Source organism: Physeter macrocephalus, chromosome 12 (genome assembly GCF_002837175.3).
Source record: "Physeter macrocephalus isolate SW-GA chromosome 12, ASM283717v5, whole genome shotgun sequence".
Lineage (NCBI taxonomy): Eukaryota > Metazoa > Chordata > Mammalia > Artiodactyla > Physeteridae > Physeter > Physeter macrocephalus.
In genome coordinates this window covers 76,136,502-76,155,456 of record NC_041225.1, presented here as the reverse complement: position 1 = coordinate 76,155,456, position 18,955 = coordinate 76,136,502, and the positions used below count along the sequence as shown (strand labels likewise).

At 37.3% G+C, this 18,955-nt stretch overlaps 1 protein-coding gene and 1 long non-coding RNA gene across 10 annotated transcripts in view; one reads left to right on the top strand and one right to left on the bottom strand.

The window, feature by feature from the left end:
• The window catches only part of REL (REL proto-oncogene, NF-kB subunit), an 82,581-nt gene extending 66,694 nt beyond the window's left edge, over nt 1-15,887 (bottom strand). For 4 of the 8 annotated variants that reach the window (XM_055089196.1, XM_007125438.3, XM_028496932.2 and 1 more), the window contains exons 1-3: nt 15,560-15,887; nt 5,497-5,639; nt 2,971-3,119 (exon numbers count right to left, since the gene is read on the bottom strand). In XM_055089196.1, the coding sequence (XP_054945171.1) occupies nt 2,971-3,119; nt 5,497-5,639; nt 15,560-15,569 (302 nt within the window). In that variant the 5' untranslated portion in view covers nt 15,570-15,887. The remainder of the gene's footprint in view (nt 1-2,970; nt 3,120-5,496; nt 5,640-15,559) is intronic. The other 4 variants (XR_003682354.2, XM_028496935.2, XM_024133487.3 and 1 more) reach the window with 3 other exon arrangements.
• A 271-nt stretch (nt 15,888-16,158) lies between these two features.
• LOC114487336 (uncharacterized) overlaps nt 16,159-18,955 on the top strand; it is a 39,843-nt gene continuing 37,046 nt past the window's right edge. For both annotated transcript variants that reach the window (XR_008618903.1, XR_003682355.2), the window contains exons 1-2: nt 16,159-16,502; nt 18,038-18,176. This is a non-coding gene — a long non-coding RNA (uncharacterized lncRNA). The remainder of the gene's footprint in view (nt 16,503-18,037; nt 18,177-18,955) is intronic.

Genomic DNA, 18,955 nt, shown 5'->3' with positions numbered 1-18,955 from the left:
TGAATAATCATATTTGACTCCTATTCACACACTGAAATTCTGACATGAGGAAACCAAGGATCACAGAGATTATCTGAATCAATTACTCATTCATTCATAGTCATTCAACAAGTTCTGGGGTTCCTACTACGTACCAAAAACTCTGGTAAGTAATGGGAGTATACAATCCCTCCTCTCATGGAGCTTACAGTCTAGAGCAGGGGTTGGCAAACTATAGCCCATGGACTAAATCTGGCCCACCACCTGCTCTTGTAAATAAAGTTTTACTCGAACAAACTTATTTGTTGGCATATTATCTACAGGTACTTTCATGCCACAACAGCAGAGTTGAGCAGGTACAGCAGAGACCACAGGGCCTGCAAAGCCTAAAATATTTACTATCTGGTCCTTTACAGAAAAAGTTTGCTGAAACTTTTTTTCTAGTGAAACAGACATGAAGTAATCACACACCAAAATGCTAAACTGAAATCATGACAAGTTTTATAAAGGAGATACACATTATGTCATGGGAACCTATGACGGGAGAGAGTTGATCAATTAGTATGTTGGTGATGGAGTCACTGAGAGAAGTGGATAGATTCAAGACCTACTTAGGAGGTACCTGTTAGTGAATTCAACGTGTGCACCTCTGTGAGGAGGTGTCAAGGATGACACCTATGTTTGGGGCTTTTATAGCAACTAGTAAAACAAGGTACACTGGAAGACCAATTTTGAGAGGAAAGAGGTATATATGATCAGGGTAAGATCATGGTTTGGGGCATATTCTATTTGAGGTGCCTTTGAGCTATTTAAGAGAATATGTCAAAAAGGCAATCACCCTTATCACCATTCCCTACTGAAAGAAACCAGGGATCCTTAGAAAAAACTGAAGATTTCAAGGCTTGGGCAAGAAAAGTACAAGTAAGTCTTGAACACTTCGCTGTGTCAGAAAGTAAAGAAGTGCTCGAAGAAAGATGGGGACATGTCAAAAGGACACAGGAAACAGTTTGAAGGGGCTTGCATTGGTCAAATTTGGGTCAATTTGAAAATCAAAATAATAATGCTAGTAATGGACTAGCATTCAATTATAATACACTGAATAAAAGAATCCATGAGTCTATAGTGGTATTTTTTCAACTGAGGTAGGGGAAGATGGAAAAGTTTTTCTTTACAATAGAATGTCAATTAATATCACCAATGGGAAAAAACTAATATCGCATCTCCTAAAACATTATTTTGAGAACAATACAGCATCACCTCTGTAGATTTCTCATCCAAAATATTTCATGTTAACATGAAATTATTATTCATGGTAACATGGACATAATCATGAGCAACCATTCAGACTAATCCACATTGAACAACATTCTTCAAAACAACCGAAACTCTTCAAAAATGTTAATGTCATGAAAGACCAACAAAGGCCAAGAAACTGTTCTAAATTAAAGGAGACTAAATAAGCATGACACCTAAAAATAATGTATGATCCTTAACAGGATCTTGGATTGAGGGGAAAGTTAGGACAGCCCTAACAGGCATTATTGGGCATCACTGGACATAATTAAGGTAGGCCAAAAATTTAACTGCCTGTAACTAGGATTGAGAAAGAACAGCCAGAGAAGTAAGAAGTAAAACAGGAGAGTTTGTTCTCACTAAATCAGAAATCAAAGAATAATAATGTTCCAATAAAGGAGTAATCTACAATGTAAAATGCTATTGGGAGCTCAAATAATATAAACAGGAAATACTTCTTGACAAGTTTGTATAACTAGGTAGTTTATGTTTTGTGTTGTTACTGAAAGAGGAATATTTTAAAAGTATACTTTCTAAATGGTTACTGCTTGTATTTAAGGAGGCTACTAATCTTTTCCTGTTGCAATTGGTTTCATTTTTCCTCAAAGGCAACACGTTCTTTACAAAAAATGAATTATAAAATAAACACCAGTTAAAAGAACATAAAACCCCACAATTCTTCCCACTCAGAGACAACTACTATCAATACCTTAGTGTTTATACTACTATGTATATGTACACATTTACTTTTGAAAAAATTATTTATCACGTACACCTGAAACTAAAACAACATTGTTAATCAATGATACTCCAATATAAAATGAAAATTAAAAAAATTATCACATATTGTTTTAAAGCCCTATTTATCTAAATATTGGGAATATCATTCTATACAAGACATATTTGCAAGGTTATTTTTAAGGCTGCATAGGAGTACACTGCATGGATATACCAGTTTATTTAACTGATCCCCCTTTGTTTATTATCTGGATTGCTTCTAACTTTTTGCCATCACAAACAAAGCTTCAATGAACATCGTTATAGCTAAGTTTCTGAACATGCTTAATTAGAAATTATTTCCTCAGGATAAATTCCTAGAAATAGAATTGCCAGTTCAAGAGACATTCATATTTTTCAGGCTTTTGCTATGTAGTTGTTAAAGTGCCTACCAGAAAGATTATATTTATTTACACTCTCACCAATAGGATGAATGGATCCATCCAGCAGCCTCAAACACAAAATATTACATACTTTTTTACAATCTTAGAACTATTGCTGTATGTTAATTTTATAACTGCCCTTTTCAAATAATAATTCCAGTTTTCCAGCTGATTTTCTCACATTTGGCAATTTTTAAGTTAACTATCAATGAAAAGAGAGTAAAAATTTATGAAAGAAAATCTTTCAAAAGTTGTTCAAACTAAGAAAGAAAATCGCAGCATAAAATAAGTTTGTTTACTTTTCGTTACAATAAAGAAGTATTCCTGCTACCATCATGGGCTGTGTCTACTAATAAAGAATGAAAGGGTAGTTCCAATGCAAATGATAAGAAAATGTAAATGTATACTATAGTAAATAGAAGTACAGTGAGGAATTAGTTTCTTCTGCTAAAAAATAACAGAGGTACATGGATAGGAATCAAGAGCATTCATTCTATGCTTATCCTATTCCTAAAAATGTCTGTGACTGTGTACTTACAACAAAGGTCTGCGTTCTTGTCCAAATTCTGCTTCATAGTAGCCATCTCTGCAGTCTTTTCCTACTAAATCATGAGGATGAGGTTTATATGGTTTATTCTTTGTTACTAATGTAATTCTCACTTTTCCTTTTCCATAGTAGTTCATAATCTGAAAAGGGGGGAAATTAAATATATGATCCATAAATACATCTCATTAAGAACTGATCTACAAAATGAGAGTTCAACTTATATAATATAGTTAGCACTGGATAAATAAAGTCCAATTGACTGGCAACTGCAGTTTGGATGAAACTTTACAGAGAATACCAGTAGAGAAGAATTTTACCTCTCAGTTCCTTGGCATATTATTTTGTGCCCTAATTCAACTGGTCGTATCATCTGATTTTTGCTTATTTTCCTTTGAAAACAAGTAAAATTACACCAAAATATTATCACAGAGCATGAGGAAATTCTAAGATGTTGAGTCACTGAATGCCATGCTCTTATATTCATTGTCATACCATAAACATCCCTTCAAAGTATGTATTTAGGGCTTCCCTGGTGGCACAGTGGCTAAGAATCCGCCTGCCAATGCAGGGGACACGGGTTGGAGCCCTGGTCCGGGAAGATCCCACATGCCACGGAGCAACTAAGCCCGTGCGCCACAACTACTGAGCCTGTGCTCTAGAGCCCGCAAGATACAACTACTCAGCCCGCGTGCTGCAACTACTGAAGCCGGTGCGCCTAGAGCCTGTGCTCCACAACAAAAGAAGCCACGGCATTAAGACGCCCACGCACCGCAACGAAGAGTAGACCCCACTCGCCGCAACTAGAGAAAGCCCGCGCGCAGCAACAAAGACCAAACGCAGCCAAAAAACAAAAAAGTATATATTTAAGCCATAATGGAAATGATAGCACACAAATATGATCATTTTACTTAATACATTACATTTCATTTTACAAAAATATTTGTTAATCAGTAAGCATACTGCAAGTGTTCACTGTATAACAGGCAATAAATCAAGTTGAGTTTTGCAAAATTAAGTTTTCACACAGAACACTGAGAAAGAAGAGAAGAGTTAAACATGGGAGAGGAAGGAAGCATGTGGGGATGAGCTAATGTTTAGGTTGGAAGCTAGCAAATCTGCAAGCACAGATGGCAAGGCAGTTAAGTAAGAAGAGGTGGTTTCACAGGTAGAAGGGCATTAAAATCCATAATTTTGAATTTAAACTTAATTTGAACAGTAACCAGAAAGTATTTACTGCCTTTCTGAATAAAAGAGAAGGTAACAACTTAAATGTGTAAGGTTGGGAATTCCCTGGCGGTCCAGTGGTTAGGATTCTGTGCTTCCATTGCAGGGGCACAGGTTCAATCCCTGGTTGGGGAACTAAGATCCCACAAGCCATGTGGTGCAGCCAAAAAAAAAAAAAAAAAAAAAGCATAAGGTAGGCTAATGTAGAACTCAAGCTGCAAAGTTGTTTAGAACATACAGGAATGGTAAGGATATAGATCTTAGAAATATTAAAGAGAATGTATAGAATAAGCTGAATTATGGAGAAGAGTTAAAATTTGCTCTTAAAGGAATAGAAGACTACTGCTTTCTTATTTACCTTTTATTAGCACCTCTCCCATTTTAACATTATATAAAAAGACTTAGATCTAACTCAAATCCATATTGCTAACAAAAAATGTGATAGAAGATGAAATCTGTAATTCACTATGTAAGTTTGCCATTGGCTTGTTATATAACTTAGCATTTCCTTTAAGTTCAATAGAGTAAACTCTGTAAATAATCTAGTTAAAAAATAGTGAATTCAGATCTGCTGATGAAACATTGAATAACACTTTTCAAAAATCCACTCTGCCATTAAGGTTTTAAATTGGCATTTAAAGAATAAAAAAAAATCATTAAAAACTGAAGGAAATGTATATAAATATAAAATACAAATATAGTATAGTTTATAATTATAGTATATTACCAAAGTCAAGCTGCTTTCAAAATTTATGCTAATAAGAAAAAACTATATTTAAAAAGTGACAATATTTGAAATCAGTCAAGTCAACCCAGAGTATCAGGGATAGGCAATAAAGGTAAGGGGGAAAAAAGACAAAAATGTTCTCTTTTTACATAGACCCTAGATTAACCAAGTGACTGCAGGAAGAATTCTAACTGAATTCCCAAATGCACGTTTTCAATCTACAGAACAATTCTGATCACCTCTGGAAGGAGAGAATGCTTTTTCCTCATTAGCTTTTTGTTCCATGAAAGGGATCATCATCCAAAAGCTGCCAATGTATACTAAGCACTGGGAATCACTCTACTTAGATTAACACGCAATGTATAACTATCCACAGGGATGAATAATCCATGCTGTACTTAAGAAATGTCCCTAGAATTCTATGCAGTATAGATCAATTAAAAAGAAAAAAAAGGAAGAAAAGCTGGTGGAGATCACTGTGAAGAAGCTGGGTCTTTAACATAGTTGCTGTAGCTAAAATATGAAGCAACTAAGAGACAGACACACACAAGAGAATGGTCTATTACCTGGATAGATGGGTACGTTCGGTTGTTGTCTGTGCTGTGCTCCCCTGGAATGCTGCCTGCTGATCGCCCTTCACATTTGTATCTAAAACGCATTCCCCTCTGCCTGGGTTGTTCAATTATCTCTATACATGGCTTACACCCGCCTGAAAATTTTAAAAGGGGGGAGGGTGAGATTACAATAGAAATGATAATGGATTTTGACCATTTTGTTTTTTATAAAACAGTAGACTAAAAAATTTTCCCTCTCAATATTAAATAACAAGGTTGAAATGTAATTATCAAAGATTGGGTGGTAAAGACACTCTTCTCTCTCATTCAAATTGAGCTCCCGTACAGTGTAAACACAAGTCATTCAAATCATATTTACTGGTTAGCACTTTGTCGTTTAATATCTGTAACTAATGCCAGAGTGAAGTTCTGTGATAACCACTTCAGAGATACCCCCTTACATGAGACCAAGCAGAAGGGTTTTCCCCCAAAATTCTCCCAGAAGGGTCAAGAAGATAGTCTTCAGAAGTACAATATTATATTCCAAAAGTGACTTTGCTTGATTTTACATTAGACTTAACAGTGGACTAAAAGACTGTTCATTGAAAATGAAAATGTATTTAAATCCTTGCAGAAGGAAATGTTAAGTTTTTTATGTCTCCATTGGAATCTTAAGGGACTTATACATAGTACAGCAAAACAAGTTCCAGAAGGGACTTTACACTCAAAAGAATTTTCAGTCAGTCCCACCTAAAGTGTAAGACACAACAGAGGAAAAGAAAATAATTCTTTACATTCTATAACAAATGTAATTCAAAATATATGCTTTTAGAATCAATACTGATACACAGAACATGGATGAATGTTGAGTGAAAGAAGCCAGATCAAAAGTGCACATACTGTTATGATTCTATTTATATAAAACTCTAGAATATGTAAACTAATCTATAATGATAGAAAGCATATCACTGGTTGCCTAAGCATAGGGGTGTGGAGTGGATGGGGAACTTTGGGGAATGACAGACATGTTAATTACTTGATTGTGGTGATGATCTCAAAATTGTATAAATATGTCTAAAGTTATAAAATTGCATACTTTAAACATGTGCAATTTATTGTACATTAGTTATATGTCAATAAAGTTGTCTAAAACATATGCACTTTTGCCCCTTCTTATTATCCAAATCATGGAAATGACAGTTTAATAAAGACACTCAAGTGTGCTTACCAGTAGGGTACTTAGCAACGTTATCTTTATTTCAGGGGTATAAAGATGTCTTCCACTAAAAAAAAAACCCCAAATCAAAAACCAAAACCCCCAAAAAAACCCTCCCTCAATCAGTTTAGTGATTTCTAAATTCCCACAATTAAGATATCCATTTATTTGACTAAAGGCTTATCCTCTGTTATGATGCAAGCAAATCTTCAGAAAGGGTAACACAGTGGGTATTATCAGTTCAGTATGGGGAAGAGGCCTTTTGAGTACTACTCAGCCACATCTTTAACATTGAAGACCCTGGAAATATCATATCTCTTAAGTTTCCTACTCTATAAAATGGAGATAATAACAATAGCACCTACCACATAGGGTTGTTGTGAGTATTAGAGATAATATGTGTTAGGTTCTTACCAAGTGTCAAGCATATAACAAATATTCAGTAAATGGTCTATTATTATTTTGAATGCTTTCTTGAAAACAATGATTTATAGTGATACCATGACAGTATATATACAACTGCTTCTTTCAAGGATCTTACAGAATAGTGAGGCAAACAACACAAATTATTAGACTATAGAGGAAGGAACAAAATTTTGTTTATGCTAACAAAATTCTGCATAAAATTGTAATAAGAGCAAAAGAGTCAGGAAAGCCTAACTATGTCAAAGGAAAAAAAGAGGTACTGAAGCAAAAGGGTGGGGAGGGGGAAGGGAGAAACGCAGGCATTCTAGAGAAAGGGAAGTGTGTCCAAAGGTGGAGGCACAGAAAAAAAAAGAGCTAAAGAATCACAATATAGCCCCAATGGAAATGAAGTACACTTCCACCCTTAGAAAGAGAACCAAAGTCAGAGTACATTTGGAGATTTGGATTTCATTCTATGAGTGATAGAGAATCAATGAAAGGTTTTAAGCAGGGGAATCACATGATCTGATTGACATTTTAGAGTAAGAATTCTGGCGGCAGTGAACAGATTAAAAAGAAAAGAGAAAGCAAGGTGATCAGTTTAGAGGCTGTTACAGTAATGTGGGCAATGATGAGAGTATTTCTGAAATTTGGTAGTGATAATAGGAATGAAGGATTATTTAAAAGATAAAATTGACAGTACTTGGTGACTGAATGAACATTAGGGTTAAGAGAAAGTAAAGAATCATTGATGGCTCCATTATTTTCTACTTTGTGTTACTAAGTAAAGTATTACTGGTATCTTTAATTTTATTCTGTTTGGTTTAGACTCCTTGTGCTTGAATTTACTACCTATTTGTTTATTCAAAAGACAAAGAGCCAGGGAAAACTGACTTTAACCTAATCAAGTTAATAATACTTATTTCAATTCTACTGAAAAATGTAACACATGCAGATGAGTATTTCAATTTTGCATCCTTGGGAGGGATAAACTGGGAGATTGGGATTGACATATACACACTACTATTACGAAACAGATAACAAATAAGAACCTACTCTATAGGACTTCTCTGGTGGTCCAGTGTTTAAGAATCCGCCTGCCAATGCAGGGGACACAGGTTCGATCCCTGGTCTGGGAAGATCCCAAATGCTGCAGGGCAACTACTGAGCCTGTGCTCTAGAGCCTGTGCGCCGCAACTACTGAGCCCACACGCCACAACTACTGAAGCCCACACCCTCTGAGGCCCATATGCTGCAACTACTGAAGCCCTCACGCCTAGAGCCCGTGCTCTGCAACAAGAGAAGCCACTGCAATGAGAAGCCCATGCACTGCAAGAAGAATAGCCCCCGTTCGCCGCAACTAGAGAAAGCCCGTGCACAGCAACAAAGACCCAGCGCAGCCACAAAAAAAGAACCTACTGTATAGCACAGGGAACTCTACTCAATACTCTGTAATGACTTATATGAGAAAAGAATCTAAGAAAGAGTGGATATATATTTGTATATATATGTATATATATAAGATTCACTTTGCTGTACAAGAGAAACAACACAACATTGTAAGTGAACTATACTCTAATAAAAATTAATTTAAAAAAGACAAAAAATTTCACAAACTTATATATCCTTGTATATTTCAAATAATCAAATTCACATTTCAGTTTCAAATATTTCACATCCTTATATATCCTTGTAGGAGTATTTAAAAGAAAGTACATTTTCCCTCTGAAAACGAAGTTCAAAATACTCAACAGTATTTTTTAAGTAATATCTTAAATCATCTTTGTGGTTGAACTAAAGGTCAAATAAATCCCTGCCCACTGCTTATTTAAAGGTGTCTTAGTGGGAAGTTGATATAGAATGACATCACTAATGGTAAGTGGCTAACTTTTGAGGGAGGAGTGTGAATAAAAGTGCTAGACTTAAAGTGAGCACTCAAATATTTCATTGGTTATACAACACTTCCTTAAACTAGAAAGTGTGTTTAAGAAAAAAGTCTGTAGACAAGAGAACAGAAAAAAAGTTGTTGAAAGATTAAATAAAACATTTTTTAAAGATTTTTAAATTGTAAAAATGACAAATATTAGTTATCATATAACATCAAGCACTTTAAAAAACCCTTGAACCCTATTTTTTCTATTGTAGAAGCTCTTTATTGGTAAAAAGTCTAAACAACCAGAGTTTACTGTAATATTCTCCATTCCCCCCGCTGGAAATAATCTTCCCCTCCTCTAAACTATCACAGCGTTTTGTTTATGGCAATTATTGCAAATAACTGTAAGTTAGGGAAGACTCACTGTTTTATCTCTTCTTGAAAAAAAGCTACTTGTTTTATTTCTTCAAACAACTTGTTTTATTTCTTCAAGCTACCTAAAGGCAGGAATTGTGTCCTACTCATCAATGCCTTGCACAGATATTCAGTAAATATCTGTGGAATGGATGACTGAAAATCTAAAGATCTTTTTGTTTGTGTACATTATGCAAACATTGAAAGACTATATTAATAATTATTCAGATTTTCCTTATTAGGTTGTACTACTAAAGAAAAAAACAGTGCTTTGTAAGTACTAAAATCGCTACACCTTCATACTCCTCATACCTATTCATATTCTAATTTCTTTATCCGTATTTATAATTTTAAAAAAACTTCCCAGCTATAAATCATTTATAATATCATGCATCAGTATAGTGTATCAGTTACTTCCTTCCTCAGTACCCTGTTCTGAAGTGCCATCCTTTCTGAAGATAAAAAGTGATGAAATGGGGGCTTCCCTGGTGGCGCAGTGGTTGAGAGTCCGCCTGCCGATGCAGGGAACACGGGTTCGTGCCCCGGTACGGGAAGATCCCACATGCCGCGGAGCGGCTGGGCCCGTGAGCCTTGGCCGCTGAGCCTGAGCGTCTGGAGCCTGTGCTCCGCAACGGGAGAGGCCACAACAGTGAGAGGCCCGCGTACCGCAAAAAAAAAAAAAAAAAAAAAGTGGTGAAATGCAATCATCTATGGAGTGGAAGTTGGTAAAACATAAATCAGGGAACTGTAGAGAAAATGAGTACTCTTAACTAAGATTATCTCAAATCACTACAGTTTTGAAAATCATAGAAATGTCTTCAAAAGTTGGTTCTAAACAAGCTGATTACTGTACTTTTCTTTAACCAATATTGTGCACAGCTGGGATTGACCCCTAAATTTTTAACAGTATTGTAAAATGCTCATACAGACCAGAATAACATTTGAAATATAGCCAAAATGTTTGCAAGATATATTTATGTTTTTATTTGCACTTAGGCAAGAAAAAGTGCTATTTGAGTTTTTAAGAGGAAAAAAAGAAAGTACATTGGAAAAAAAATTTAAAAAAAGAACGTACATTGAAATAAAAGATAAAAGTGGTTGATCAACTGTCAGACAGCTAGCACTGGGAACCAGCATTAATTGCACAGTGAAAAAATGTTAATTATAGTAATTAAAACACTGTTTTAAGGCACTTTAATATACATTTCTCATTGATCCTCTTAACTTTAGTCTCATAAAAACACGACAGGAATTATTATCCCATTTTACAGTTGATAAAACTAAAGTTCAAAATTATATAAAGTTACAAGAAAAAGAAATTACGAATGACATTAGCAAATATGACAGCTGGGATCCCAGGGGGGTCAAATTCAGAGAATAAGCAGTATAAAAGCAGCTGCGGATAAAGTCACTATAACTGATATAGCAAATGAGCTAAAATAAATGCAACTTAGTTTAAGAAGATAATGCATCTTTGCACAGGCAAGTGAGTATTTAGATGCAATGAAATTCCTGGAACAAAGTTCATATTGGGGCTATATATCAGAATCACCTAGGTAGCTTTTCAAAAAACATACATGTCCTGACCCCACCTGAGATCTGCTGAATAGAGATAGAAATCCATCTAAAGCCCAGACTTGTTTCTGAAAAAAACTTCCCAAGCAATTTGAACACACTCCTGATTAAGAACCATTGCCCTAAAACATAAAGAAGTGGAAACAACAACGCACATATCTGGAGAAGTAACCCCAAAATTCATGTACAAGGATGAGCCGGGTGATGGACAGACTAGGTGGAGGAATTCTGACTACCTGTAACTCTCTCCCACTCTAAAAAGCTTACCCAAATGCAAGCAAGAGAAAAAAAGCACTATTACAGAGATAGCCTTCAACTGCACTGATATTTAAAATAAATCTTTTACAAAATTAATATTTTAACTATCATCATTAACACTTCTTACAAGACAGCATGCCAATGTGTGAACACCACAGTTTTGAATAACTGACTAGAGACTGAATCTCATTCACTGAAGTTCAGGATAACAGATTGCCTGCGACCCAAAGGAGCAAATGGAGCTATCAATAAATACTTTTCTAAGTATCACCTCTACTCACTTTGGAGAAAAAGAAAAGACCTGTTCTTCTTTCCTCAAACCCAACTGAATTATGTTGATGACCTTCTTTACCTTAAGACACAGGTGAGTTTCTCCATTTCTTCCCAATTACAATAAAAATTTAGTTACCACTTCCTACACAGAATTGTATCCAATTAACAAAAGGGCAAGGAAAACTCAAGCCTATTCCCATAAAGACAGAAAAAGACTAACACAGAAGATGCAAAAGAAATCAAAGGAAGGATAAGTTATAACAATCAAATTAGCAAAAGGACATGTGGTTTATTTACTAAGCAATTTTTTATTTACTTTCTTCTTCAGAATGCTTACTATCATTTAAGTGGACAAAGAAGACTGCCTCCAAACATCACTATCAACTTCTACTCCCCTACTTTAAATATACACAAAACCACTTCAAATTATTTAAAAGTAAATGGGCATGCTTACATATTCTTGAAAGATATATTTTCTATTTAGCATCTGGTCTAGTCTATTTTTATGAAACCTTAAGGTTTCGTAAAATTCTAGAATCATCAGGATACTTAAATAGTATTAAGTGCCAAGTGTTTCTAGGAGCTCCTATTTCCTAGAGGTCTGAGTCCCAAAACAGCTCCAGTACAGAAGAAAACTAACATTTATGGGCATGCATTACCTCATTTGCTCCTATTAAGACTCTGCAGTAGTTATACCCATTTTCAAATCACAGAGTGGCAGAACTGGAATAAAAACCAACCCAGGTCCATCATGGACTAAAATCCAAGGTTTACTCCGTCTGGATTAAGACTGTCAGATTTAAAAATAAAAATTATAGGATGCCCATTTAAATATGAATTAAACAATTTTTTACTATAAGTATATCCCATGCAATTATTTGGGTCATGTGCCTACAAACACAATCATTTGCAGAAAACACAGATGAAAGAAAGATGGAACGAAAGGAAACTCTGAGTCCCTCAAATTATATTTCAGAAAGATACTACACACACCCCAGATGTTCCCAATTATGACTCATCATGATTCCTCCCTAGTCATTTCACTTGCTCATTCCCTTCACTCTATGTCTATCATATATCATCTTAATTCTTTTATACTACTGTTATCTCTACATTTTCATGTGTCGCACTTCTGAAGCAGCCTTCATGTTTATGTGTTCAGTCTTCTACTAAAAAAAATAAATCACTGTCTTTACCTATCAATTCCAGCTCCAGTTTTTCATTAAAGATTAAATTGTGTCATACTACATTGATTTTTCCCCCTTACTCAAGAGAAACAGTTCTCTTGCAATTTACACTACAAAATTGGTAAGTAGTGCGATAACAAACACAATTTCTTCGTGTACTTCCTATTATGTGACGTAGCAGAACTATACTAAAGAAAACTGTGAATATGCTATACATAAAATAGATAAGCAACAAGGATTTACTGTACAACACAGAGAATTATACCCAATATTTTGTAATAACCCATAATGGAATATAATCTGCAAAAAAACCCGAATCACTATGCTGTACATGTGAAACTAAATAATACTGTAAATCAATTATACTCCAATTTAAAAAATAATAATTTTTAAAACTGTAAATAAAAATAAATTACCTAAATTTTCAAACATATTTTACCAAAGACAATACTATTTATTAGTAAACAGAGCTATGCGCACACAGGAACATTTGCACCTTCTACTAGAACAATGAGAAGCTTTAAATTCAGACAAAAAAAGAGCTAATTTTATTTACATTAAACAGGATAGAATCATAAATATACAAGAGTAATGACTGTCTATGCATACCTTGGATAGGACTGAGAACATTTTTCTTAAAACCTGTCCTCATTAATTGTGTCAAAAGACTGGAACCAAGGTGTAATTTTTTTTTTAAAAAGCAATATAGACAGCTTAATAGAAATCGAGGTGTGAAATACTAAATAATATAATTTAATTGAACAAAATTTAGAATAATACATAAAGTCTCAGTTATTCATGGTAATTATATAATTTTATTTATGAAATAATGATCTGTTACTTTCACGTTATACAGATCATATATTCAACTACAGACACCTATTTACATATTACATCCGGTGAGAAATGGTCTTAAATGCTTGGTAATCAATAAAAATACTTTTTGAGGTTTTATACAACTTTACTACAAACAGACTCTAAACTAGACAATGATAAACTAATTAAGCAAAAGTTTTTTTGTCGTTGTTGTTACTCTTTCGGTTAAATTACTGTTTCAAAACAGGATGGGAGTTTATAATTTTGTGAATCTTTTTGTCTAAGGTCTTTACTGAGTGATTAAGGAAACCCAGACTTTTCCTCAGCGGTTTTCAGACAACTGAATTACAATTTAAATAACTTGTTATATTTTAAACAGTCCCATTTTAATGCAACTCCAGAAAACTGGAAAAAAAAGAAAAGAAAATTACCCTACAACTTTCCATTCCTTTAAATTTTTTCCCCTTCAGTTTAGGAAATCAGTCCTCACAACAGGACAAAATATAGTGTCATTAAACAAGTTTAAATTGTATCACATTTTTAAATAATGTGGGTCTTAGGATACTCTATATAAATGGCTAATTCTTTTCTTTCTCTTTTGAAAGAATTAGGAGTATTACATTCATGCCATATATCAACAAAGTTTGGTTAAATTACCAGAAGGCTGATTTTTTTTTTTCTTATAATGCTGGCCCTTCTTTAACTTTCATACAAAATCTTTCTGATAATCAATAAATTAACCAAGTGTTTCAAGTCACTTTGCACTTTTAATCTATATACGGTTTGAATTTATGAATTTACAAGATTATCTGAAAGTTCAGGGTCACTTAGGTGGCTAAAGAGAAAGTTGAAATATGTTAAACTACATTTGTATTCTCACATGAAAACCACAGACAAACTGAAATCAAATGTCATGTGAACCACCCCAATTTCCTTCTCAGCCTACAGCACTAGCTATGGCTTTGTCCTGCTCAACCCTTTAAAAAAAACGTCCTTTATGCTTTCTACTTCCTCTTCTCTGCTAGTCATCAGCCTTCTACTGAGGGTCACTGAACTAGGGAGTTGGGAGGATGCGGGTCAAGCATAAACAAGCCTCCCGCTTTAGCCTCCTAGAACAGGGTTAATCCACATTTTTGGCCCCCCAGCCTCTGCTCACGCTGCTCGCTCTGCCGGGAAAGTGCCCCCATAAACCTTGCCAGACATCTGTAAAGGTCCCACTCGAATGCAGTCTACCTGATTTACTTCCCTTAGATTACAGGTAGACCCAAACCATGGCTGGATGCGAGGCTCCCTCCCTCACCCTTTAAGCAGTTTCTTGGTAAACTGGTTTCCCCCAAAGCAAGAGATCCACGCATTTATTGACTAAAAATAAGTATTCACCTAAGTGATAGAAAGTTGTTTTCATTCTTACTCATATTTTAAAGCACGGGGATTCTAAAAATCCTCTTTTCCCCTTCTTTCCAACAAAGGAAAACAAAACTCGACTTCTGTTCCATAAATTAGAAAGTACGCACTTTACAGTAAAAATGACCCACTTTGTTGAAACATTTCCACTTAAGACCTGTTAAAATACCACTGATTTTTAAAGCCGCACCGCATTTTGTCCAACTGTCAGCACGACAGCGATCACCTCTTGGCAACTGATGAAATTAAACTAAAAAAGATAGACCTCTCCTGAGGTCGGAAGGTTCCTCGTTCCACCATTTCAATTTAAATCAATTTTTAAATACGGGAAATCTTCGTCCTCCTTTATTTACATTCTTATTACTTCCCTAATCCAAAAACCAAGTCTTTGGGAAACTCTTAAGGCTCCGGCTATTATAATGGCATCAAATTACAGAGCGTGACTTTGATTTCGCAAGCAAACGCTGAACCAGCTTACTTTTTTAAAAGATTGACAGTTTGCCAGAGGCGATTTTAAAGACAGAATGAGTCACAACCAAAATTGAGCGCCCGAAACCCTGAGCGGCAAGATCCTCGGACGCGCTCCTCCCCCGCCCCCGCCTTCAGGGACAGGCTAGTGCCCGACCCTCGGTAGCCCGCGCCGAGAACACTCACCCGAGGCCATGGCTCCGCTCACCGCGCCGCCCCGCTCCGAGCGTCCAGACCCGAAGTCGCTGCAATCAATCAGCCCGTCAGTCAGTCAGGCGTCCAAGGGACCTCTGCCGGCGGGATCCCCAGTCCCCCTGACCACCCCCGGGGCCTCCTCTTCCTCCTTCCGCCCTGCTCTGGGTTTGCGGCTCACACCTTCCCACCCGCTTAATTCTCGCGCTCCGGTCACCCGGCGTTGCCCGTCCAGGCTGCAGGAGCCAGGAGGCGGAGCGCTGCTACAGCTGAGGGAAGGTCGGCGCGAGAGGCGAACAGCCCGGCGGGAGGGGGACTTCCCGCGGCTGACGTAAGCTCCGCACCGCCGCTTCCCCCGGGCTGGGGCGGGGACGGAGCGTCTTGCGACCGGCGCGCGTGCGTCCGCCCTCAGCGGCCCGCGCCCCGCCCCGCCCGTGCCCGTGCCCCGCCCCCGCCCCGCCCCCGCCCGCGCCCCGCCCCCGCCCCGCCCCCGCCCGCTCTCCCGGAGCCCTAGTGGGCTTGGGACCTCGTCGCGGAAGCGCGAGCGCTGGACCTTCGGGAGCGCAGGGAACGCTGGGAACCGGGAGGTGACGGCCCCGAGCGTGCGAAAGCCGCCGGCTCCTGAGAAATCCCCCTCCTCCAGGGTGTTCTTGGGCGCGTGGCTTAAAGTTCAGGAGCGGGTGGGAGGGTGCGGTGACGTCTAGAGGGCCGGCCGCCCGCGAGCACTTGGGGGCGGGCCGGGCGGCGAAGTGGGGCCCGTCCTCCCAGGCTGGGGTAAGGACAGCTGGGGTTTTCGTTGGGTGGTTCCCCCTCTTCCTGATTTCGCACATGCAAATCCCCGGCCCCCGCGCCGGCGGGTGGCGCCGCGTGGGCGCCCCGGAGCGCACTCGAGGGGAAGTGCGGAAGCTGCAGCGGCCTCTGCGCGCCTGTAATTAAGGTATTTGCCTACGGGGACCCCAGCAGTCTGATCTTATCCCTTTGCATCATCTCAATTGTTCTGTTAACGTACTTTACAAACTAAAACTTTTTAAACTTGTGAGGTCCGCAGTGTGAGTTCGTTGCCTCATCACTCAGTGTGCTCAAGATTAATGACGTGGACACTGCCTTGGGGTTTGACAGAGTTACCCACGTGGAAAGGAGGACGAAAGTTTAGTATGCTAAAGGAATCTAAGTTAACTTTGTTTCCTTCATGTGTAAAGAACCTTCTATGTGTCAGTTTAGTTATAATGTATTATTATCCTCATTTTATAAATGAGGCAATCAGGGTTCAGAGGAGTTAAGTAACTTGTTCATACCTCAGAATGCTACTAAAAAAAAAAAAAGAACACATTAAACTCAGGGTTTTCTGACTCCAAAAGCTCCATGCTCTTTCCACTATCCTTTACTGCCTAAAATAAGTATGGAGGGGCAATGGGAAATATCAGCCATACAAGTGCCAAAACTGGAGGACCCAGTTGGGGGAATAATTAAAAATAAACTCTCCTGCCACGCCCAAAACATCCTCGCCACAAAATATAGAAAAGTAGAAAAGAATGAAATAGTTTTATTATAGAATAAGCATTAAACCATACTGTGATGCACTAAAGAGATTGCAAAGAGAAGAAATCTTACTCGTTTATATAATCAGACAGATGCAATCAATTACATACCTGTTGTCCTTCTCCCAAGGAAAAAAAATAGGAAGTTACATCTTGGAGCCAAAAGCCAAAGTTTAAACTCCCACAGAGACAGAGAGATGAGGCACCATCCTCCTTGATATTCACATTTCAAAGAGATAGCTCAAAGGCGCCCAAGAAAGATGTTAAGGGAGTACAAAACTGGCAAGAAGCTTGTTTAGCTTTTTAAAAGGTGTACATACATCTCAAAGAGAGAAATCATTTATAGCTTCTATTTTTGTAAAAGAATTGCTAAATGAAAAGAGAGGGGGTAATGTTCTTTGTTCTTTTTGGCACCAGGCAGATTTTTAAATTTAATTATTTTAGACTTGTATTTACCCTTACAACCCCAAATGTGAGCACTATATGAATGAACTAAGCATAAGTGTTTAAGAATCCAACAGGAGGATGAGAGACGAATAGGAATGGAAAATATCTTGCATGTATTTGTTTATATTTCACGTCCAGAAATTGATTGGTTTTAGGTGCTTCTTAATAGGACACAATAATGTTTGCTTACTGAAGAGTTCTGGGCCAAACAGAATCTGTCCCAGTTGCAGGACCCCACACTAGTCCTAAAACCACTCCAATCTATGAAATCACAAGCTGGATCTTTTGAGATTTAGTAACACTACAGAATTTTGAATTTATTTTATTTTTATTTTTCAAAGACTCACTTATTTAAACCTCCTCACTAATAGGATGGCATGTTTGTATTTATTTCCAGGGCTATTTTTATTTGTCACATGAATAAGCTATAGATTTATATTACCTCACCTTTTTAAAGGCTTTTTTGAAAATCCTTTCACTATTTTAGAAACTTGCTGAACCCTTTTTTCAAAGATCCAGTCTACATCTGAAAAGTGAAAATATTTCACTTGTGCAGGATAAACTTAATTAGAAAAAAAGGAAGATTACAAGACAAGGTGATGGATGGACTAAAAACAACAACAAATGTGAGTAGTGGTTTTTATTTTTTTTCAGACTTATGTGGGGGGGAAATAGTTTATTACTGTAAAGGTGACTGGCAGCTAGTTGGTGGGGATTATAATGTAACACATGGTATTATTCCTCAAGGGCTTATAGTTTTTGATACTATTTATTCAGTCCAACAAATATATATTCTGTGCCAGGTGCTCTTTAGATTGTGGCATGAACACTAATAACAATCAACTACTCCTCAATTTAAAAAAAAAGACAAAATCTCTCCCTTCATGCAGCTCTGTCTCACATGAAAGACATCAAGCATGTTAGCAAATAAGATCATCTAAAATACTATTATTAAACTATTTTGTTTATTGCTGTCAAGAAAATGAGGTAATGGGATAGAAAGTGACTGAGGGAGAGGGATACTCTGAGGAGGTGACATTTGAGAGGAGTCCTGAGGAATAAGAAAAAGACATCCACAGAAAGATTCAGGGAAAGAGCATTCCAGTGCGAGGAACACCAAGTACGAAGTCCTTGAGACAGGAAAGAGCTTATGTGAGGGACTGAAACACCACTGGGACCACACCAAACTGAATGAGGTTGAGGAGATAAGCAGGGGCCAGATCATGTAGGGCTTTGTAGGCCATGGTAAGGAGGATGGATTTTATTCCAGGTGCACACAGGAACCTACTGGAGAGTTTTAAGCACGTGATTGATTTATGATTACATTTCAAGATGTTTACTCTGGCTGATGTGTTAAACTGCTAGGGGCACTGTATGCTAACCAGGGGTAGGAGTGAAGGCAGAG